This window comes from Columba livia, chromosome 9 (genome assembly GCF_036013475.1).
Source record: "Columba livia isolate bColLiv1 breed racing homer chromosome 9, bColLiv1.pat.W.v2, whole genome shotgun sequence".
In the NCBI taxonomy this organism is placed as follows: domain Eukaryota; kingdom Metazoa; phylum Chordata; class Aves; order Columbiformes; family Columbidae; genus Columba; species Columba livia.
This window is the reverse complement of record NC_088610.1, coordinates 23,055,835-23,074,655: the sequence shown is the minus strand read 5'-3', so window position 1 is coordinate 23,074,655 and position 18,821 is coordinate 23,055,835. Positions and strand designations below refer to the sequence as shown.

Genomic DNA, 18,821 nt, shown 5'->3' with positions numbered 1-18,821 from the left:
TAATAGAACAAAATTATCAACTTCAGTGTCATAACTACATTTTGCAGAACGAAATTATTCATTATTGCAGCTGGATAAGCTGCTCTTCGGGTTGTAGGATGCCACTGTGCGTGCTGTTCAGTAACCAGAGCCACGTGGAGTCTAGATTCATTTGCTAAAATTGTGAACTTAGAAGAATGGAATGAAAAAGAGAATGTTCTAGCAAAAGAATTCCAGATCAATAGGAATGAGATGCGGGAATGTTTTGATACAGCCATGAGTCTCATTGCTTGTATTTTTTCAGTTTGTTTTTATCACTAAAATGGAAGGGAAAAAGTGAAGGGGAAAGTAAGACCACCACAGTTAAAGAAAATTCACTTATGCTTTTCCTCACCTTACCCTGTATCTATCATTGCTCGCTGATTGGGTTTTTTTCCCCTTCTCATTAAGTGAACGCAGGATATTTGACAATATTTTTCTTGTACGAAAAACCAACACAATCAACAGAAGGAAAACTATGAAAATGAATAAACAAAGTGCTCAAAGGCAGAAAATGAGCACTTTTCCACCTACAAATCCTATTCTAGTAACTGTATGTGCTGTAGCTTTAAGTAAAACAGTTCAGAAATGAGTCGATTAAGTGAAGCTGATGAGTTTATCAATCTAAATGCTTCCTAAAAACCGTATTTGTACCGTGTTCTTTCTTGTAGCTTCAGAAGAGGAGGCCCCTCGAGACACGAGGGCCGGGGGCCCAGGGGCAGAGACGGCTTTCCTGGCCCAGAAGATTTTGGGCCAGACGACACTTTTGACTCTCCAGATGAAAACTCAAGAGGAAGGGACCACGGTGTTCGGGGCCGAGGTCGTGGTGCTTCTAGAGGTGAGGGGAACGTTCTGCCACGCTGAAATGCAAGAATAAGCAAGCAAAGACATTTCTTGGGCAAATTAGGGTATTTTGATGAAGACAATGTCTCTTCTCACTCCTGTCCCCTGCATCTCTTACTGCTCAGGAGGCCGGAAGGGTTTGCTTCCTACTCCAGATGAATTTCCGTGCTTTGAAGGTGGGCGGAAGCCAGAATCCTGGGATGGAAACAGAGAACCAGGTAAAGAATTTGGTGAAGTTTGTTTTAAACAATAACTAGATTTCTACAATATAACCACTTACCTTTTTTTTTTTTTTAAATCACCTCTTTTTCCTGTACCTCATATGCTCATTACTAGTATTTTACCACAAGAAAAGCAAAACGTAGTTCTTTGGACTTCTAAATTTAGGAAAAAATTAACTATGCAGAATTTAATTGGCTCTAAATATGGCTGTCTCACTCAACAAAAAATGATCGTGGCCACTAAGTCTTGACTTTTAAGCTGAATTCTTGGACAGTCCAGAACTGCCTGTTGGTGTCACCTGCGGATGGCTGAAGTTACCTTGTGGAGGTTTTTTTGAGAGATATGCTAATGCCAATAGTAGTCCATATTGTTTGCAAAACCTACATTTTCAGCTACAGTATCCGACAGCTTATTGGTATTTGCATTTGTGTTACTAACAGCAAAACTGAGGTTTTGAGTGTCATAGAAAAAAAATGAGCAAAAATGACACGAATAAATGAACATGTGATTGTCTCTAAAATATATGAAAATGTTTTATACTGAAAAGAACACTTTAGATCTGCCACTTCTTTTCGATCATCTTTTAAACCTGTTTTACCTTTAGGTTTCTTACAACTTAATCACCTCGTGTTTGTCTGTTAGCCTGTTGGGATGGGGAGGGAGCTTTATGCACTTTTAACTTGAAATTGTCTGCCAAATAGTGTGGAAAGAATGTAGATTTAAGTGACTGCCTCCAAAAAGGAGGAATAAACATCAGATGAACATTACTTATTATGCTGTTTATTTTCTCTTCACGCTCAGGTCCTCGTCCAGATCACCCTCCTCATGACAGGCATTCTCCAGCTAACAGAGAACGTTCTTCTTCACTCCAGGGCATGGACATGGCCTCGCTGCCGCCACGTAAACGGCCCTGGCATGACGGACCAGGGACCTCTGACCACAGAGAAATGGATGCTCCAGGTGGACCTCCAGAGGAGAGGAGCAAAGGTAAAAAACCCCTTGTATCGAAAACTTTGTGACACCAGCATGTTTTTCAGCAGTAGGCTTATCCAGAATTCCTTATCTATTCAGAGGGGATACAGCTGAACAGGTAAATATTTGATCTTATCACCTGTGAAGCTGAAGACCAGTCTTACAGGAACATCGAACAGAGGGACCTTCTGGGACATCAAATCCAAATTTTCTCTCCAGCATCGTATATTCCTCTTCTTTAATGCCCTCTTCAAAAGCAGTTAGTTTTTGCCTCCCTGCTACTCCAGTTGCAAAACTCTTAAGACTGCCTTTTTTTTTCAGAATAGTTGTTTGTTAATATTCATACTTGTCCTAGCATCCTTCAACTCAAAGTAATTCAGTGACTTACTGAAATATTACTTTTGTATTTAATGGCTTTTGACCATTACCTTTTTGTGCTTCTCTAATTGCTTTAAGAATCATTATAACTTTGACATAGACAACATCTGTGGACAGAGCTCTAAAACTTAATTGCAGTAGACTATGCTTTGAAAAAAAGGAAAACGTTTTTCTCTTGCTTTAAGCCTGTCATTCACTAATTTCATTCAAAAATGTCTTGTGTTTTAATTGCAACAGTTGAACGTTGATGCGTGTTATTGCTGAATGCCACCTCTGACTGCATCAAACACGTACCATTTCCAACCTCAACCAGCTCTTCTCCAAGTCAGCTCTGATCTGTTCAGTTGATCTCTCTGGGAAATTATTCTGTATCTTTTACTATCTTTATTACTCTGTATATGCTATTTTCAGTTTTCATTTCTCCTTTTGTGAATGAAATGGGGTAACTAGGAATTGCACACACGCCTTAAGATGTGGTTTAACACAGTTCACCTGGGTTTTGTTCAGTTTTCTCCATTCTTTCCTAATAGCTCCTCTTCAACTAAGTACCAAACAGCTGCCTGGCCCTGTCAGTGCTGCTGTAACCCACAAAATACATTCTTCTTGTCCTAGTAGCTGGTTCCGAGCCTGTTACTGTGTACGCAATGTCCACAATCATCCCACCAGCCTTGCGCCAGTTCTCCATCCTTTCTCTTCTTGTAAATCTCAGGATTACCATTGTCTTTTTTTCAAATGTTCTTTATTTTAATGTCCTCATATTGGTCACCCACTGCTAGGTAGTGACCAGCAAGAGAGATCCTTCTTAGCTGCTTCCAAATGCTGAGCTGCCACCGTTCAATGGAATTTTTAGTTGTTAGACCTCTGCTGCACAGCTTTGTCCTTGATGCCACTGAATTTAATTCCACTTCTCTATTGTTGTTCTGAAGCTCATTTAGTTTTAACTGGATGTCAGTCCTTCTCTTTGTGGACTGTATTTCCAGTGCTGTGTTAACAGCAGGTTTTATCACTTGTTCACAGACGATTTCATTAGAAGTCTGCTGGTAAACTCCCTCTATCAATATTTTTCCTTTTGAAAAATGTAATGTTTCTCATTTAGCCAGCATCTTATCAAATCTGCAAGGATTCCTTCTGCAGCTTCAGTAATAATTTGTGATAACTTTATCAGTTTCTTTAATGAATTCCAAACAATCGTTCACTACCATACCTCTTGTGCCTCAACAACTCCTTGAAGTACCAAAGAAAATTCAGAACCATGGTAGAAAGCCTGATAAACAAAACAATGCTTTTTTCATATATGGGCTCTGCCACCTTCAGTTGTATTGGCAAAGTCATTTGAAGATTAAAACTTCATTAATTATAAACTCCGTGGAAGAATTTGGCTTCTATTTTACACAGAACCAAGCAGAGTCAAGAAAAAATCACTCTTTCTGAAATGGAGCAAAAATATCCTAATGTAGCTGTAACACGTGTCCAGAAAGCACTCTGACCATGCATTTTTTTCAAAATACTGCTTATTATTTTGAGCTAATGACTTCAGGTTTACTTAGGTTAATTCACATATCACTACTAAAAAGATCTGTGAGAAGCAGAAAATCCTGTTCCTGGCAGTAAGAGCTCATGTAGTTTATGTTCCTGTTTAGTAGTAAAATGGAGCATTTTTCCGTTATTTCTAGCCAAAAATGGAACAAAACAGTAACGTTACTCATTGTCTTCGGCACCGACCTCAACTGATCCATCAGTGCAATGTCTTTGTTTGGGAAAAAAGTATTTTGCAATATCCAGAGAACCACAGATGGTGTTACGGCATACGAAACTGGCTGGTAGTTTTGAGGACACTCTGACTGTCACTGTTCTAATTTACTTCATTTAAGTGACTGGTGACTGCACCAGATATAATCTCCTTTAATTCCCAAGGAACTGCTGGATTGCTGTCCATCTTCTGGACTGTAATGGAGACACTATGGAAGAAAAAATCCTATAAAGGGAGGAGGCATAAAATCACAGGTCTCAGCTATATTTGTTCTGTGAATGATTGTGCCGCAGAAGAACTAGCTAAATATATGGGATGTCTAAGAAGTGGCACGGCTTAGGTTTCAATGTCAATAACTGACTGCGCTTCATTTTTAGGGCGAGGAAATTCAGGACCCTCACAGAGAGCGCCAAAGTCGGGGAGGTCAAGTTCTTTAGACGGAGACCATCACGATGGATTCCACAGGGACGAAGGTTTTGGCGGAGGCCCTGCAGGAGGCAATAACCCTTCTCGAGGAGGAAGGAGTGGAAGCAACTGGGGAAGAGGAAATAACATGAACTCTGGTCAGTCAAGAAGAGGAGCATCCAGGGGCAGCGGAAGAGGCCGATAGAAGAGGCTTCGACTGGGTCACACCCAGTCCTTGCTGGACAATATTTAAATAAATAGACTGCTACTCTGGACTCATAAAGTAACCCTGCAACACCGCAAACCTGGATTCTTAACTGGGATAACTGAATGTGCATTATTTCCTAATGAGGGTCTTTTCCTAGATCTATCAACTGGTCCTAGCTGCAGTATTGTAGCTAGCTTTCTGTTTCGTGCTCTCTGCTCCCGTTTTCCTTCACCACCTTCTACCTACTTTGTTTTGTGAAGAGCTGGAATTTTTTTAAGTGTTGTGAGACACGGAACACCTCCACACATTTCAGTTCACCTCCAGACAGAAACTTGTTTCTATATGTACAGTTTGTCAGAAGTTACGTTGTTTTTGTATGAATACAGAATGTAATTTGCGCAAAAATTAACAAAAAATCAACACGGTGTGTGATTCTTTACTCACCTATTACTACAAAGTAGGGTGTCTTTAGGCAAACTTGTGTATCAGATGAAGCAACAGAACTACCTCCTGAAATCTCAGCCGTTTAAAATACTCATAGCTGATTCCTAGTGTTTTGGTTTATCGTGTAGAGAACTTTCATTTTCGCCTTTAGCCACAGCTGTCTAGAGATTACAAGTGGTGCTGATGTTAAAATTCCAAAACACAGGAAATCCCCGCTGCTTGCTAGTCTACCATCCTGAAAGAGAAAAGCGTGGAACATCGTTTAGAAAAAGTTGTCATAGACAAAGTGCGAGTATAATCGGGACCGCTGGCAAAACACACATCATGACAATTAGTGTCATTCTACGCTTCACCTGGGTGAGTCAAATATTTTTGTTCAGAACAGCATCTCTTTACAGAAATTGAGGAAGAAAGAAGTTTAGCAGCTTGATTAATACAGATGCGTATGTTATACAACGGCATTGCTTAAAGATACGGGTGTTCAGTAGAGTCTGCCATGTTCAAATGCTTAAGTTCAAACCTTGAGAGTTTATCACTTTCATCTTAACATTTTTTTAAGTATCTTTTCCTTTAGGATATTGTTTCCTAGTTTTGCTAGGGGAGGGAAATGAGGAGGGGAGGGATTATTCCCATTTCCCATGTTTCATAATAAAGCTGCTTACCAAGCGTGAGTTTCTGTTTTCCCCATAAATCATTCATATTAATTATCTCCAGGCACCAGGTTATCAAAAGGCTCTTTTAATACGTAAAGGCTCCATGAAAATTTTATCATGTAAGTACATATTCTAAAGCCAGCCCTAAGGAAGGTCCTACATTAGAAGAATAGAATAGACTGTATAATCAAAAATATCACTACCAGCCTTCCCTCCCACCCACCTTGAATTTCATGTTATAATATTCAGGATAATATGGCAGCGTAGTTCTGTAGCTGACAAGGCTACTGCAAGAACAGAGCAACACACAGCAGCTGTTTTATCTGACTTCTCATGCAGTCAGACTTAGTAAAGTCTGGCTTAAGTCCTAATGGCTTCTTTAAAGAGAGAAAGCTTAACTGCTGGTCTCTTGGTTCAGTCAGTCACAAGTAGAAGGGTTTTTTTTCCTTAGTTTTTAATTTGTAGTGTATAAAATGGCATTTGAAAATTATAGTAATTAACTCTGATCATTTAGCCTAGAAAGTCCTTGTCATGGGGCTCTAGAGAGATGGAGTGGTCTTAAAGGAATTAACTGGGAAATAGCTGAGATGCACCTGATATGACACAGTTTCTCCTTTGAGGGGAAAAAAAATTGCTGTTCACCTCTATCTGAAGAAGCTCTTTGATCGCTTTTGGTATCCGCCTGGGAGTTACCATCTATCCTGAAGTTTTATGATAAAAGCAATGGTTTAATCATCAGCAAAAGGGAAAGCGTGCCTATTTATTTTAAAAAACAAAGAGCAAGTCCTCTATATTTTAAGAGGCTGAAAGTGACTTTTGACTAGTAGTTAGAATATGTGATGATCTTTAGTCATCTACCAAAACAAGTTAGAATGCACCTAATGGGAAACCCAGTTTTCTGTATCTGGACAAAAAGGGAATTTGCTTCTTTCTCCTCTGATGGTTGGTTAACTCCTTAAACCACTATGGTACTTGCTGGTAAGCAATGTTCTTCATCAAGGGATGGTGGCTTTTTTTAAATTAAGTTTTGAAATAGTCCACAATCAGGGAATATGCACAGAAAGTCATAAGAACATCAGAGAATTAGCTCCCTTTTGTATAAAATCCTAGTAAGTGACAGCACAGCAGGAGAGACAGAAGCAGCTTCGTAGTCTGTGATCCCATGACCCACTATTACTGGAAAATTGATTAAATTTCTTAATGGGAATATATATATATGTACTCTTCAGGTCAAGTTCTTTTACCAGTGCTGCATGAAGAATCCTTGTGCTCCGCCTGCTGGTTTAAAGCGCTACCTGTCTAAGATTTAATTTGATACTGCTGTTAGGAATAAAATTAATTTTATATACTACACCTTAGAAGCTGTAAAAATGAGAGAACTAATTTAATGCTATTCAGATAGCCCTGATCCACTCTTTTAAGGAAAAAAAGGTGACCATTAGTGGAATGTCTCTACTGAGATTTGGTACATAAATGGTTTTATTAAAGCAATCTATGTATATCTGAGTACCCCCACTGAAGAATTTCAGTTTAATTTGGAGCAAGTATTGGGTGAATAGGCTAAACCCAAAGTAGTGGCAGCAGGTACATAGTGCAGTGTTTGGCTTTATGTTGTGTATGAGGCACGTATGCTCTGAGCAGCCTGGGCCTGAGCCCCGTTTCTCTGCACAGCCCAAATGGAAGCACCAGCCTCTCAGCAGGGACTGAATTCAGCACCTTCCTAAGGCTCCTGAGGTTCTGCATTGAAACAGGGCTGTGCTAACTGAAACAAGCTCCAGAAAAATCCATTTCAAAGGTCATACTGTGACAAGGAAGCAAGTCCTGCCCAAGCTGACAGTAAAAAAAAATATGTATCTACATATATTAAAAAAAAGTAGCTGAAGCTACCATTATAGAGCCCAAGTATTTGCTACCTTAGAGCAGCTGTAAGGCAGCAATACCTGCAAAGGCTAAGGCTTTTCACTAAGATAAGCACCTTTCACCCTATCATCGTCATGCAGAAGGGCATCCCTTAAGTTAGGGGTAGTCTGTGTGACCCACAGCCCCAGGAAAGTTTGTTTCACTTACTAGATGGCATTTTAAAGATATTTTTTTTTTCTTTTTAGAGAGAAATACAGTTCAGTGGACATAGTATTCATTTTCACCACCGGTCTGGGACGGCTGATGACTGCACTGCACAGAACGTGTTCAGTGTAGGGGCTGGCACAGGAATGAGTTAATAGCAATTAACTATTTTGAACGTTCACCCCGACACTTGATCAGATTTCGCTGAATTGTCTCCGTGCTTGAAAACCAGTCAGCTCTACGCACCTCGGCTGTCAGGCACTTGCTTCTCACGTCCCGGGCAAGTCAATAATGAACGTTGCATCGGCTCTGTCGTCTCACTCACGGTTTGAAGAAGCTCGGTTTGAGTCAGGCTGCGGCACCAGGGACACACACTGACTGTGCAGTGAGGCGAAACCCCGCGCTGGGCGGGCACCGAGCACCGCACCGCCCGGTCAGTCACTGCTGCCGCGGCCGCTGCTCCTCTTGCTCAGGCAGCGGCGGGGAAAACCCAGCAGGAACGAGGCGAAGCGGCGTCAGACGGCGCCGTCCCCATCGCCGTCTCGGAGAAGCGTCTTCGCGCCCCGCGCCAGCCCGAGCGCGTCAGTCCCTTTGTCCGAGTCCCGCCGGGCTGCGCCGGTCCTCCCGTCACACCGGCAGCGCTTTGCCGCGGCGGCGCAGCGCGGCGCTCAGGAGCCCGCCCAGGCGGCGCAGGCCGGCGGCGCCCCCGGGCAGCGCGGCCAGCAGCGCGGCGGCGGCGGCGCCCAGCTGCACGGCGGCGCCCAGCGCTGTCAGGACGCCGCTGCGCAGCCCCAGCGCCGCGTACAGCGTGCCGCCCAGCGCGCCCAGGTACACCAGGCTGCCGCGGCTGGGCTCCCGCAGCAGGCGGGCGGGTCCCCGCAGCAGCGCGGCCGCGCCCAGGGCGCACAGCGAGCCCAGGGACCAGAGCAGCGCGAACTTGCGGGCGCGGAGCAGCAGCAGCGGCGCGTACAGCGCGGCCAGCCCGAAGCAGAGCGCGGCCAGCAGCAGGCACAGCCCGCTCCCCACCAGCCGCTGCCAGCGCGACAGACCCGGCAGGCAGGGGTCCGGCTCGGCCGCCCACGGCCAGCCCGACCCGGGAGCGGCCGCCGCCGCCGCCTGGGAGGAGCCGCGGCCCGGCGGGAAGGGGTTCAGCGGGCCCAGCCAGGCCCCCAGGCCGCCGCCGCTCGCCGCTTCCTCCTGCGAGCAGCCGGTGGGTGGCGGCGCGGGGGCGGCGCTGGAGCCGGCGGCGGCAGCGGCCTTGGACTGCGCCAGGTACTCCTGCAGCTGCCGGCCCAGGTCCGCCATGGCGGGGCCGGGGGCGGCTGGCGGGGGCTACAACGCGCCACCCGCCCTCGCCGCCGCCATCTTGCGGAGTAGCTACATCCGGGTTACCGGCCATCTCCGGCGGGCCCGCCCTCGCGGGGGGCGGTGCGCGTGCGCCCTGCGCTGAGGCGGGTCGGGCCGCTCCGCTCGGTTCCCCGCAGAGTGGAGGTCTGTGGCCGCTTCTGGTCGCCTGCTCGCAGTTCTAAAGAAACGAAGTTTAAAAGAGAAGAAAAGAAGTTTAAAGTTTAAAGAAAAGGCAGATTTGTCTGACAAAAGGACTGAGGAAGCCCGTCAGGCGAGAGGCGCCATGAGCGACCTGTGGGGGTTGTGTCGGCGCTGCGGGGGGAGCCCGCGCCAGCTGCTCCTTGTGAGGTGACGGAGCGCTCGGCAGCTGCGGGCGCTGATGGTTTGCGGCTTCAGCAGCTGAAGGAGGATGGTGTCACAGTCAAAATGTAGATTGGTGAGAGAAAGATGGTGTTTGAGATCGATATAGCTGCCAGGTCCCCCACGGGACACTGCCGGGTGACGGCCCACCGGCTGGAGCAGCCGAGCGCTGCCCTGGGCCCCAGGCAGCACCTGGAGTCTCCTCCTCACACGATCCAAGGGATCTCTGCCTCTCTAAAGGAGAGCTGCAAGAGAAGAGGCGTTACGTGTTGGCACCCAGAAACCGTTACAACACGGGAGACCAGAGGTGTAGAGGATGACTGGGAGCTTGTCTCTTTATTACTGTGTACTCAGTCAAATCTGCTAAGTTGTTCACTGTGTTAAGAAGATGACCCATTACTCGTTCCCACCAACCATTAAACCAAAATAAGATCATCTGAGTTCTTTGCTCTAGTTTAAATAACTAAGTAAAACCAGCGAATGCTTATTTGACCTGGATGATTCTAAATGTTTACTGCAGGACTGAAAAAAAGATGTTTGGACAACATGAAACACAGAGAGCACAGAGTTTCCATCATCAGTCCCAAAGCTTGCCGCAGTGTCCGTAGCAATGGTGAGTCACATCATGCTTACTACGTTATGGGATGCAAAGAAAGTTTGAAATGGCTTTTGGGCAGAAGCTCCCCGTTCCATTTGGTGCCTCATTTTAGCATTGATACATTATGATACATGTCAGAGAACATAAAACTCTTTAAGTGTTCAGCACAAAGTTGGATGATGGGCAAGAAGGGATTAGATGTTATTAAAAATGTCATGCTTGGAGGGGTCCTTGTTAGGGAGCGCAATCCCTCTTCCTTTTGGCAGCAAAGGATGCCATCCAAATGCTTTCTAGAAGATAGCCTTCCAGATGTGTCTTCTGCTGCCCTGAGGGTAAAACACGCTGGGAAAGAGCGTTCCCCTCACCCTGGGGATGAGCAGCGGCTGCTCCAGCCTGGCGCGGCTTCCTCGTATGCTGGAAGATATTACATCAATGAGGTTTATGTCAAATAGAGCTTGTACACCAGGTACCAGCTTCGTAATAGAACTGCACCCTCGGCGTTTCCCTTTTCCCCCCAAGGCTCGTAGTAGCAACCGAAGTGTTTACTACCAGGTGGGGCAAAGCAGCTCCCGCCAGCGGGGCAGAGGCAGGAGCCGTGCTCGGGGGCCGGCAGGAGGCTCTGCCGCTTCGTTACTCCGTATTTCTTTCCCTTTATAGGAAAAGTATGCGCGGGGCCGGGGGGGCTGCCCTGAGTCACCGGGGGCCGCGGCTCCCGCCCACGCCCAGGGGGCCCGGGCCGGGGCGGGGTTTGCGCTGCCCGGCGGGCCCGCAGCCGCTGTGCCGAGCCGCGTGTCCCCCCGGCACGGCCCCTCCGGCCCGGCCCGGCACGGCGCCGCCATGACGGGCAGGTAAGAGCGGGGAGCGAGGCCCGGGGAGCCCGGCCGGCGGGCGAAGGTCGGTCCCGCCGCCTGGCCCCGGTGGGCTGTCCCTGCCCTCACCGGCTCTGCGGGGAAGGGTTGGGAGAAGCTCCTGTTTGCCCGGGGTGCGCCCGATGGGAGGCGGTCCGGGGAGAGGACGTTTCTCCGGTGAGGTTCGGGAGCGGGGCGCGTTCGGGCTGGGGGAGAACAGCTGCCGCTGTGCCCTGGTGGAGCCCGAAACTTGACCTCTTGGAAGAGCAAAGGCTGCTCCGCTGTGCCTTACACAGCGAAGGGCGATGCGGAGAGCAGGAACAGGGTTGGGAAGGAGCAGCGGTGGGTGTGAGCAGTGTCTGCCCCGCAGCCGAGCTCCCTGCAGCCGGGTGCTGCAGCTCAGCCGCTGACAACCCGTTCCCGCTGTGTCCCACACCGCCCTGCGCTTCGGGCCCTGCTGGCTGAGCTAAACACTGCCCCTCTGTCCACGCATTCACTCTCCTCTTCTTCGGGCTGGTCTTGGAGTTACGCGTTCTAAGAGCTGTTTAAATGTGGGTCTTGATTCTCCTCCTACGCTGTCTGACACAGGAAAACTCTGTGAAGCCAGCTAATTGACAGATGTAAACGAGAAAAGCAGTCGGGAGAGCTTTTATTGGCGTCTTCTGAGGGTTTGCACAAATGCTTTGGTGTCTCCAATCACTTTGTTCGCCCAGCTGTAAAATAAAACCTGGACCTTATAAAGGAGTTGGTGAAAATAAGCTTGTTTTTGTAAAATGTCTCAAAGATGAAAAGAGTGAAGAAATAATATTAAAATTAGTAGAGTGCCTTTTTTGGGATAGTCATCCTGAATCTTGCTATCATTACTGTAATCCTGAAACATAGATCAGCAGTAGTTTGTGTATAATTATTTTTTTTTTTTTTAATGTAAGGCCTTGATGTTTGAATTATGCATCTTATCATTATTCGGTGGAGATCACATTTGATGGGTTGTTAGGTATGAAAATGTGCTGAATAATTGTTATATTCTTATCTATGATTTGGGTGATAGTTATTTTTCCCTCTGTGATGACAAATTGATGTTGATGGGTAGTTGTACATGCTCAAACACTTCTGGGTTTTGCCTCTTGTCTTTTGATTACATTGTCTTTTCTGTCTTAATGGTCCCTTTTTTGTTCTTGTGATATGTGAAGCAGGTGCATATTTACAAGATTACATTCATTTCCTTACAACTAGAGGAAGACTCAAGAGCCTTAAATGTTCACAGGTCGTGGGTACTGTACAGCTCCTAAATGGGGACAAGATGGGGAGGACCTGGGAAGAGCTGCAGCTGTAAGAACACAGCTGATTTCATTTTAGTGGATTGTGGTGTACTATTGTTTAGAATCACATGTTGACCTCAGGTGAAATCACTCAGCTGCAGAGGACAGTGAGAAATGACTGTGGACAATGATCCTTGTAGTCTTCTTTCCCACGCTTCCTCAGAAAGCTGCCTGGTAAGGTACAGCACTATATTGACTGAGAAGCTCTGACATGAAGCATGAGGTTTTGTAGAGAGTTCTGAGGTAATTGAGACACTGCAGCATGTGCAGTTCTTCCAAGTAATGCAGGATTTCTGTCTCTTTGTCTTCAGATGTGTTTCAAAGGGTTGTTATTAAATGACCAGGCCTTGGCTTTAGCTTTTGATAAGTGAATGCAAGCGTTATTTAATGTTTTCAGAAATGTTTGTCCTGGAAAGTTTGTCAGCTATGAAAATTTGTAAATTTCTGTCTGCTGTCCTTCCTAGGAGTGGTTATCTGTTCTTCTAGATATGTTTCTCATAGCTGTAATTCAGCTGACTTTTTCCTTAGTAATATTATAATCCATTTTGGGTAGCAGTTTCCCAGGAAAACAAAACCCATACAGTTCAGCATCTGTGAAACATTGTCCTGCTCATCACCCTGTATGACTGAGGCTATTTGACAGCACCATGTTTAGTGTTTTTTTCAGGCTAGGACAGACTCTTAAGTCATTAAAAAGAATTCAGCATCAAGAACGGACTTCCTTAGATCCACTTACAGGTCCCTCTGCTGAACTGTGGCCAGATGTTCAATGTTTGTTACATGGTCATTCTTAAAATCTTTAGACATTATGTAATCAAATGTTTTTCAGTTTTAAGATTCAGGGGTTTTGGGTTCCAGAAGGAGATGAACTGTTTCACAGCTGGAGCATCCCCACAATAATGAACCCTTAGAAGCTTCCAGAGCCAGGAGCACGACATAAATGTGCCTCTGGTCTTGAAACTGTTGACACCGGGAAGGGAGTGATTTTGCTTTGTTACGGCATGTTAAAAGTAAGGAAGACTGGAGAACATGCCATGCTGATACATTGCTCTTTGTCACTTCACCTTTCTTGTCAAATAGAAAAGGGCTCGCTTTTAGGTACTGTGATTACTGGTGCCTTATTAGTAATTAAGATAGGCAAAAAATAACTCAATTTTCCTTTTAAGTGTTCTGTCCCATTTAGCTGCAGTGCGTGTCTTGTGAATTTAAGTAGTTGCATGATTTATTTGACTGATTTTTAACATTAGGGAAAAATATAATTCCCGAAAATGCAAAGCTAGATGCGCACTTCTATTTATTCAAAGTAGAAAATTACTAAAAATTTATCAGTATTTAGAAATGACATTCAAATAGGACATGTATCACAGGTTACATTGTTACAGTGTGAGTATTGTGTTTTGTTAGAGAAAACTCATAAGTAGATCATTGGAATTTGCAAATAACAATTCTGACTGCCATGTCTTGGCTGAGCTATTTTATATCTCTGTGTCTTGACTGGAAGAAGGTGGCTGTTAATAGTCCCCAGTGTCAAAAGTAGCCTGTGGTTTAAAGGGATGCTGTTCACTTTAAAAAGTCACTCTTTATTTGAACATATCTCTACCAACTAGGATCCAAAGATAATAGGACAGAAAGAAATGAGAATGATATATGCATTTCAGTTTTATTAGATTACATGTTGTTTAACTACATTTGGAAACAAAGTCTGTATAAGAGATAATATATTACATATAAAAATAGTATGTTTCTTAGCAGCCTATGTTTTGCAATGCTGAGAAATACAATTTATGTGATTTTTGGTGCCTTAGAAACATAGTATAGTACAAATAAGTGAAGACTGCCTCTATAATTTGTGTTTGATATATTTGTTCCATCTCTCTGTTTTGATTTTTGCCTTTTTGAGGATTGTCGGGGGGTGGCAGGTGTTACTGTGTTTTGCCCTGTTTTCTTCGATGTTTGTGATGGACTTAACCCTGAGAATGCAAATCAGTGAATGACCAGTGAACAAAACATTGTTAAATGCCTAAAGTAGAAAATAATCCATAATTGAAGATAATTTCTTTTAAGACTTTACTGCTGGGCTGTAGATTAGAAAATATCAAGGTAAAAAATGCTTGTGCTGATTTATATTGCCTTTGGAAATCTATGTAATACAAAGCCCAAAGAAAAATGTTCCTTAAATGCATGTTTCAGGGCAGAATTACTTTTGTAAGAAAATTTTGTTATCACTATACTTGGTCTATTTGGGATCTGGATACGCCTATGTACTTCCTGCAGTCAACAAAAGAAGAACAGCTGCATTTGCAGATACGCTTATTGATTGTTCCTAATCCAGCTGAGGTAAGAAATAAGAGTATATTATTTTCAATTAGGCTAACATTTGAGTAGATGCTTTTTAATTCAGTAGAGAGCCGCTGCTGTGCGTGTGTTCTGTTTTATGAAGCAACTGCAAGTAAAGTAGTTTGAAAGAGGAGGAAGGAGTATAAAGGTCGATAGTATTAAGAGAGGTTCTTGGTGCTGATGAGAAAGTGCATACATCAAACTAAGAGATGCCTCATCTCTTTGAGCTATGAGCAGCCATTTCTACTCTTCTGGGCTGAAAAATATGTTTTAATCTTATTATCTTTCCATCTAAATCTGTTCTCTAGACAAATTTTAACTTGTTGGAAGGTCCTTAGTAGTCTGTTCTGGGGACACAGATGTGCTTCTCTGAGGAGAGCTACTTGTGAATGCCTAGAAGTCTAGCTTCTTTCTTCTCTAGTTTGGCCCAGAAAGTAACCAGCTGTAAGATTATGGCATCGATTCTGTCTCTTAAAAACGATCTGTCAAGAGGGAAAGAAAACCAAACCCGTAACATTTTCACTCTTCATGTGCGAGGCAACGAGAGATGAGTGAGTGAGCAAGTTGTATTTGAGTGATGGGAAGACACGATGTTATTGTTTTGATGTGTTTTTTTCCTTCCATCGCCTCTTCTTCCCTTTTGAAGAAGAGATCCGTACTTTTCTGTGGAAGAGTGGTGATTTGAAAACCAGTCAAATGTCGCATGAGTCAGGAGGATAAAAGCTTAGGTGTTTGAGAGAGAATGAGATTTTTAGCCACATTGCTGAAGGCTAAGGGAGACGATGTGGTGATGTAATAGTTTGCTTTGTGCTAAAAGCAAAAAGGTGATTTAATACTACATTTTTAAAGTGTTTTATTGCTCTAAAATTTAAAAGGTCAGTGAAAACATCCAGTATGGAGGACACTTTTCTTCTGTTCCATTTGTGTCGTAAAGTAGAAACGGATAAAGCACACATGCAATCTGAAAGAAATGGTAGTGGCAGATTGTGGGGTGAATTTTAGATTTGGAGGTTACTAATTTGTGGTTACTAATTTGAACTTATGTTCTTTATTTGTGCCTGTTCTGCTGGGTCCCAGTAAACCCTTTTGTTTTTCTTTAAAGGACAGAAGGGATTTTGGTTTTGGTTAATACTCATCTATTACTTATAATGTCATCATTTGTACTGCTGGGGGTTTTTTGTGGGTTTTGTTGTTTTTTTTTTTCTTTTTCCCTCTATAGCTTGCCAAGCTGTAGTCATGGAATATATTTCACTCTCATGCTACAGAAATCCTCCTTTTCTGTAATTTTCTAAAAACTAATTTGCTGGTAATGACTCTTGAGATGTTTTTTGTGGTGATGCTGATCAAATGACACTGACTCAGATGCTCCCATCCTCCACTCCTTTCTCTTTGTTCTCTTAAAAACTGACTTCTGTATTCTCAAATCTTTATTCTTCCTACCCCCCACCCTGTGTCCCAAGCCATTCATGATGTGTGATCCTCTTTCTTGCAGGGGTGGGTGGAGAGGGCGAATGGTAGGAAGGGGAAACTCCTCTCTCAAGGCCCTGTTCAGTTCCCAGCAGAGAGCTCTGGAGGCTGGAATGACAAGTATGTTCCTTCTCTCTGCTTCCTGACCCTCCTCTGCATGCCGCTGCTGCAGGCTGGAGTGTGTCTGGAGAGTGAAAGTCTTTGTGGTTTTGTTTCTTGGAATATGCTTTACCCACATGGAAGGATGAGCTCTGTTGTTCGCAGTATCCCTAAGACATGGCGTGATGCAGCCATCTGCAGGGAACCACCTCAGAGATGCCAGGGTCAGACACTGATCTGCAGTAAACTGAAGTGTTCATTGTCAAGAGATCTAGTAATCTGTTTTGCTTTTCTGTATTTCTCTGTTGCTTTGATCAGAGAGTCTTTTTTAATTAAGTGGCTTAATTATGTGAAGACTCAGGCTTTTTTTTTTTTTTTTTTTTTTTGATCTCACTAATGAAATTTATACAGCCACATTATGCAAGTCTAACAGAAAGAGTTGCTGATGTGGACTCATAGTGTGCTGGCTTAAACAGGTAATTGCTAGTGGAATACAGGAAAGAGGTTGTCTGATCTTTAAGACTGTAGCAGAATGGCAGATGAATTGTAAGAAACAATGCTCGAGCAGGATTCTATGCATCCTGCTTTAGCTCTTCCAAAATGTAAAGGCAACTCCCAAAAGGAAGGTGACTCACTGAATATCGGTGTTGTGAGAGTTCGCTCCAGTTGTCTCTCTGCGTTCCCCTTCACAGTGGCATTGGGTGCCATGGCTGGCCTGCGACTTCGGGGGCTGGCATCCTCCAAACTTTATCAACGCCGGCAGGATCGGCTCAGTGGCACAGGGTCACTCCTGAGCAGCAGGACAGACACAGCAGCTGGGATACGTGGGTATGTCTCTGAGATGAAGGGAATGGGATTGTTGAAGCATTTTCCAAGATTTGATAGATGTTTGGTTTTGGTGGGGGCGCTTTTTAACTTAAAGCGGGAATTGTCTGCACACAGCCAGAGGGGATGAAGTCTGTTTATTTTCGTTTCCAAGTAGATTACAAAGGAAAGGACTTTCCTGATAAGGAAGCTTTCAGTTTTTAACAATAACAGGAAAGCGACAATGGAGGACTTTCCCGTTTGGAAGCACTGGACTGGACTGTTCAGAACCAGCATCAGTGCTAGTGGTGTTAATGGTGAAGTATTTAGCCACTATGGGAATAAAGAAATGGTGACATGCAGTGATTTTTTCAAAATGTTGATTAAATTATCCTGTTCCTTGATTTTTAGGGCTCAGTAGTCCATTTCTTCACCTACACTTTTAATAGCAAGCTAGTTGATTTTAGTTTTTGTAAATAACTCCAGTCCAGCAGAAATGGAAGCTTTGAGTGTAGCTGCTTCTTGAGATTATTTAGAAATCATAAAACAAGGCTTCTTAGATCTGCCTAGGTAATTCCATTGCTTGATTTGATCATTACTTTTCCTGTGCTTTAGATCAAAATTTTAATTTGCTTCTCAGTTTTCATTGGAGTTAATTTGGGGCAGAAAAGAAATTAACAGGAATTAAACAGAACTTAGTTTTTTGCGGTTCGGGAGAATCGATAGCTGCAGCAGCAGTATGGGATCTGAGGTCTGTGTCACTGGAGAGATCAGTGAACGTGCAGGAGAGGAGATTCTTTTTCTAGCAGTCAGAAGTTTTGAGTTTCGGTCTTTTCTTAGCAGGAGATAGATCTGATGCTTATGTGTAATCGAGCAATTGGTTTGAGCTATGGTTCTCTCACTAGAACCCTATTTTTCCCACTGTTTTCTCTTTAGCCTACAGCTGTTAGTTGGTAAATTTTCAGTTTTTCTTACACGAAGTTGTGAGTGTGAATGTATGACAACTGAGTGACGAGGTGAGTAAGAAGGTAGAGAAAAAATGTTGATGCCATTGAGTGGAGAGGATGCTGTCCAGGAAGACTGAAAAGCACAGAAGGGACTGGGGAGAGAAAATAGGCTTTGAAAAAGCAGCAATGTAAAATGAACAGCAGAGTGTGAACTGAAGATAGGAAGGATGAACAGATAAATGCACAGACACAGTCACCTCGCATTGTCAAAATGTAGTTTGCTTTCAGCTACCTGTGTTTTATTGTAAGCTCTAAGAGCATTCCAGGAAGAAGGTGAAGGCACCATATTTTTTTCCCATGATTTCCAATTATTATGTCTAAAAATTTTTTTTAGAGTTTGTAACACAACCAAGACTTTTTTTAAGCCTTGATTTAAAAATAAAAACAAGAGTTTAGAACTCTCTCTTATGTACTTAGTCCACTATGCAGAAAGAATGCCCTTTTCTCGACAGTGTGTTTGTAGTAGTCAGTACTACTGTAATACAGTTTTGTAGGAGAGCAAGGTTAGTTCTCATCTGCCTTCTATGTCAGCTAGATCTCAGGAGCTTGGTGTTTGGAACATGCTTATTTGTCTGAGATGTCTCTTTTTAAACCCGTGCTATTAGGTGTTCTGTGTGAGGCTGCTAGCAGAGGTGATCTGGGCAGTGCTGACAGTGGTGGTTCTCCAAATGTCCTGCA

At 43.9% G+C, this 18,821-nt stretch overlaps 3 protein-coding genes across 11 annotated transcripts in view; 2 read left to right on the top strand and 1 right to left on the bottom strand.

The window, feature by feature from the left end:
* The window catches only part of WDR33 (WD repeat domain 33), a 71,412-nt gene extending 64,757 nt beyond the window's left edge, over nt 1-6,655 (top strand). The window contains exons 20-23 of the mRNA XM_065073206.1: nt 690-856; nt 987-1,079; nt 1,885-2,070; nt 4,561-6,655. Coding sequence (XP_064929278.1) covers nt 690-856; nt 987-1,079; nt 1,885-2,070; nt 4,561-4,793 — 679 coding nt within the window. The 3' untranslated portion in view covers nt 4,794-6,655. The remainder of the gene's footprint in view (nt 1-689; nt 857-986; nt 1,080-1,884; nt 2,071-4,560) is intronic.
* Nucleotides 270-9,346, bottom strand: SFT2D3 (SFT2 domain containing 3). The gene is made up of 3 exons (XM_065073213.1): nt 8,204-9,346; nt 5,241-5,475; nt 270-1,056 (listed from the first exon to the last, which is right to left on the bottom strand). The coding sequence occupies exon 1, from the start codon at nt 9,260-9,262 to the stop codon at nt 8,585-8,587; it is 678 nt and encodes a 225-aa protein (XP_064929285.1). The 5' UTR covers nt 9,263-9,346; the 3' UTR covers nt 270-1,056; nt 5,241-5,475; nt 8,204-8,584.
* The window catches only part of LIMS2 (LIM zinc finger domain containing 2), a 34,422-nt gene continuing 24,301 nt past the window's right edge, over nt 8,701-18,821 (top strand). Inside the window, exons 1-2 of one of the 9 annotated variants that reach the window (XM_065073186.1) lie at nt 8,701-8,785; nt 10,185-10,277. Coding sequence is in view for 2 of the 9 variants with exons in the window: in XM_065073182.1 (XP_064929254.1) it covers nt 17,039-17,160 (122 nt within the window). In the remaining 7 variants the exon portion in view is untranslated. Of the gene's footprint in view, nt 8,786-9,378; nt 9,449-9,473; nt 9,741-10,184; nt 10,278-10,954; nt 11,288-14,747; nt 14,767-16,325; nt 16,354-17,029; nt 17,161-18,821 lie in introns of those variants that run through there. The other 8 variants (XM_065073185.1, XM_065073184.1, XM_065073183.1 and 5 more) reach the window with 8 other exon arrangements.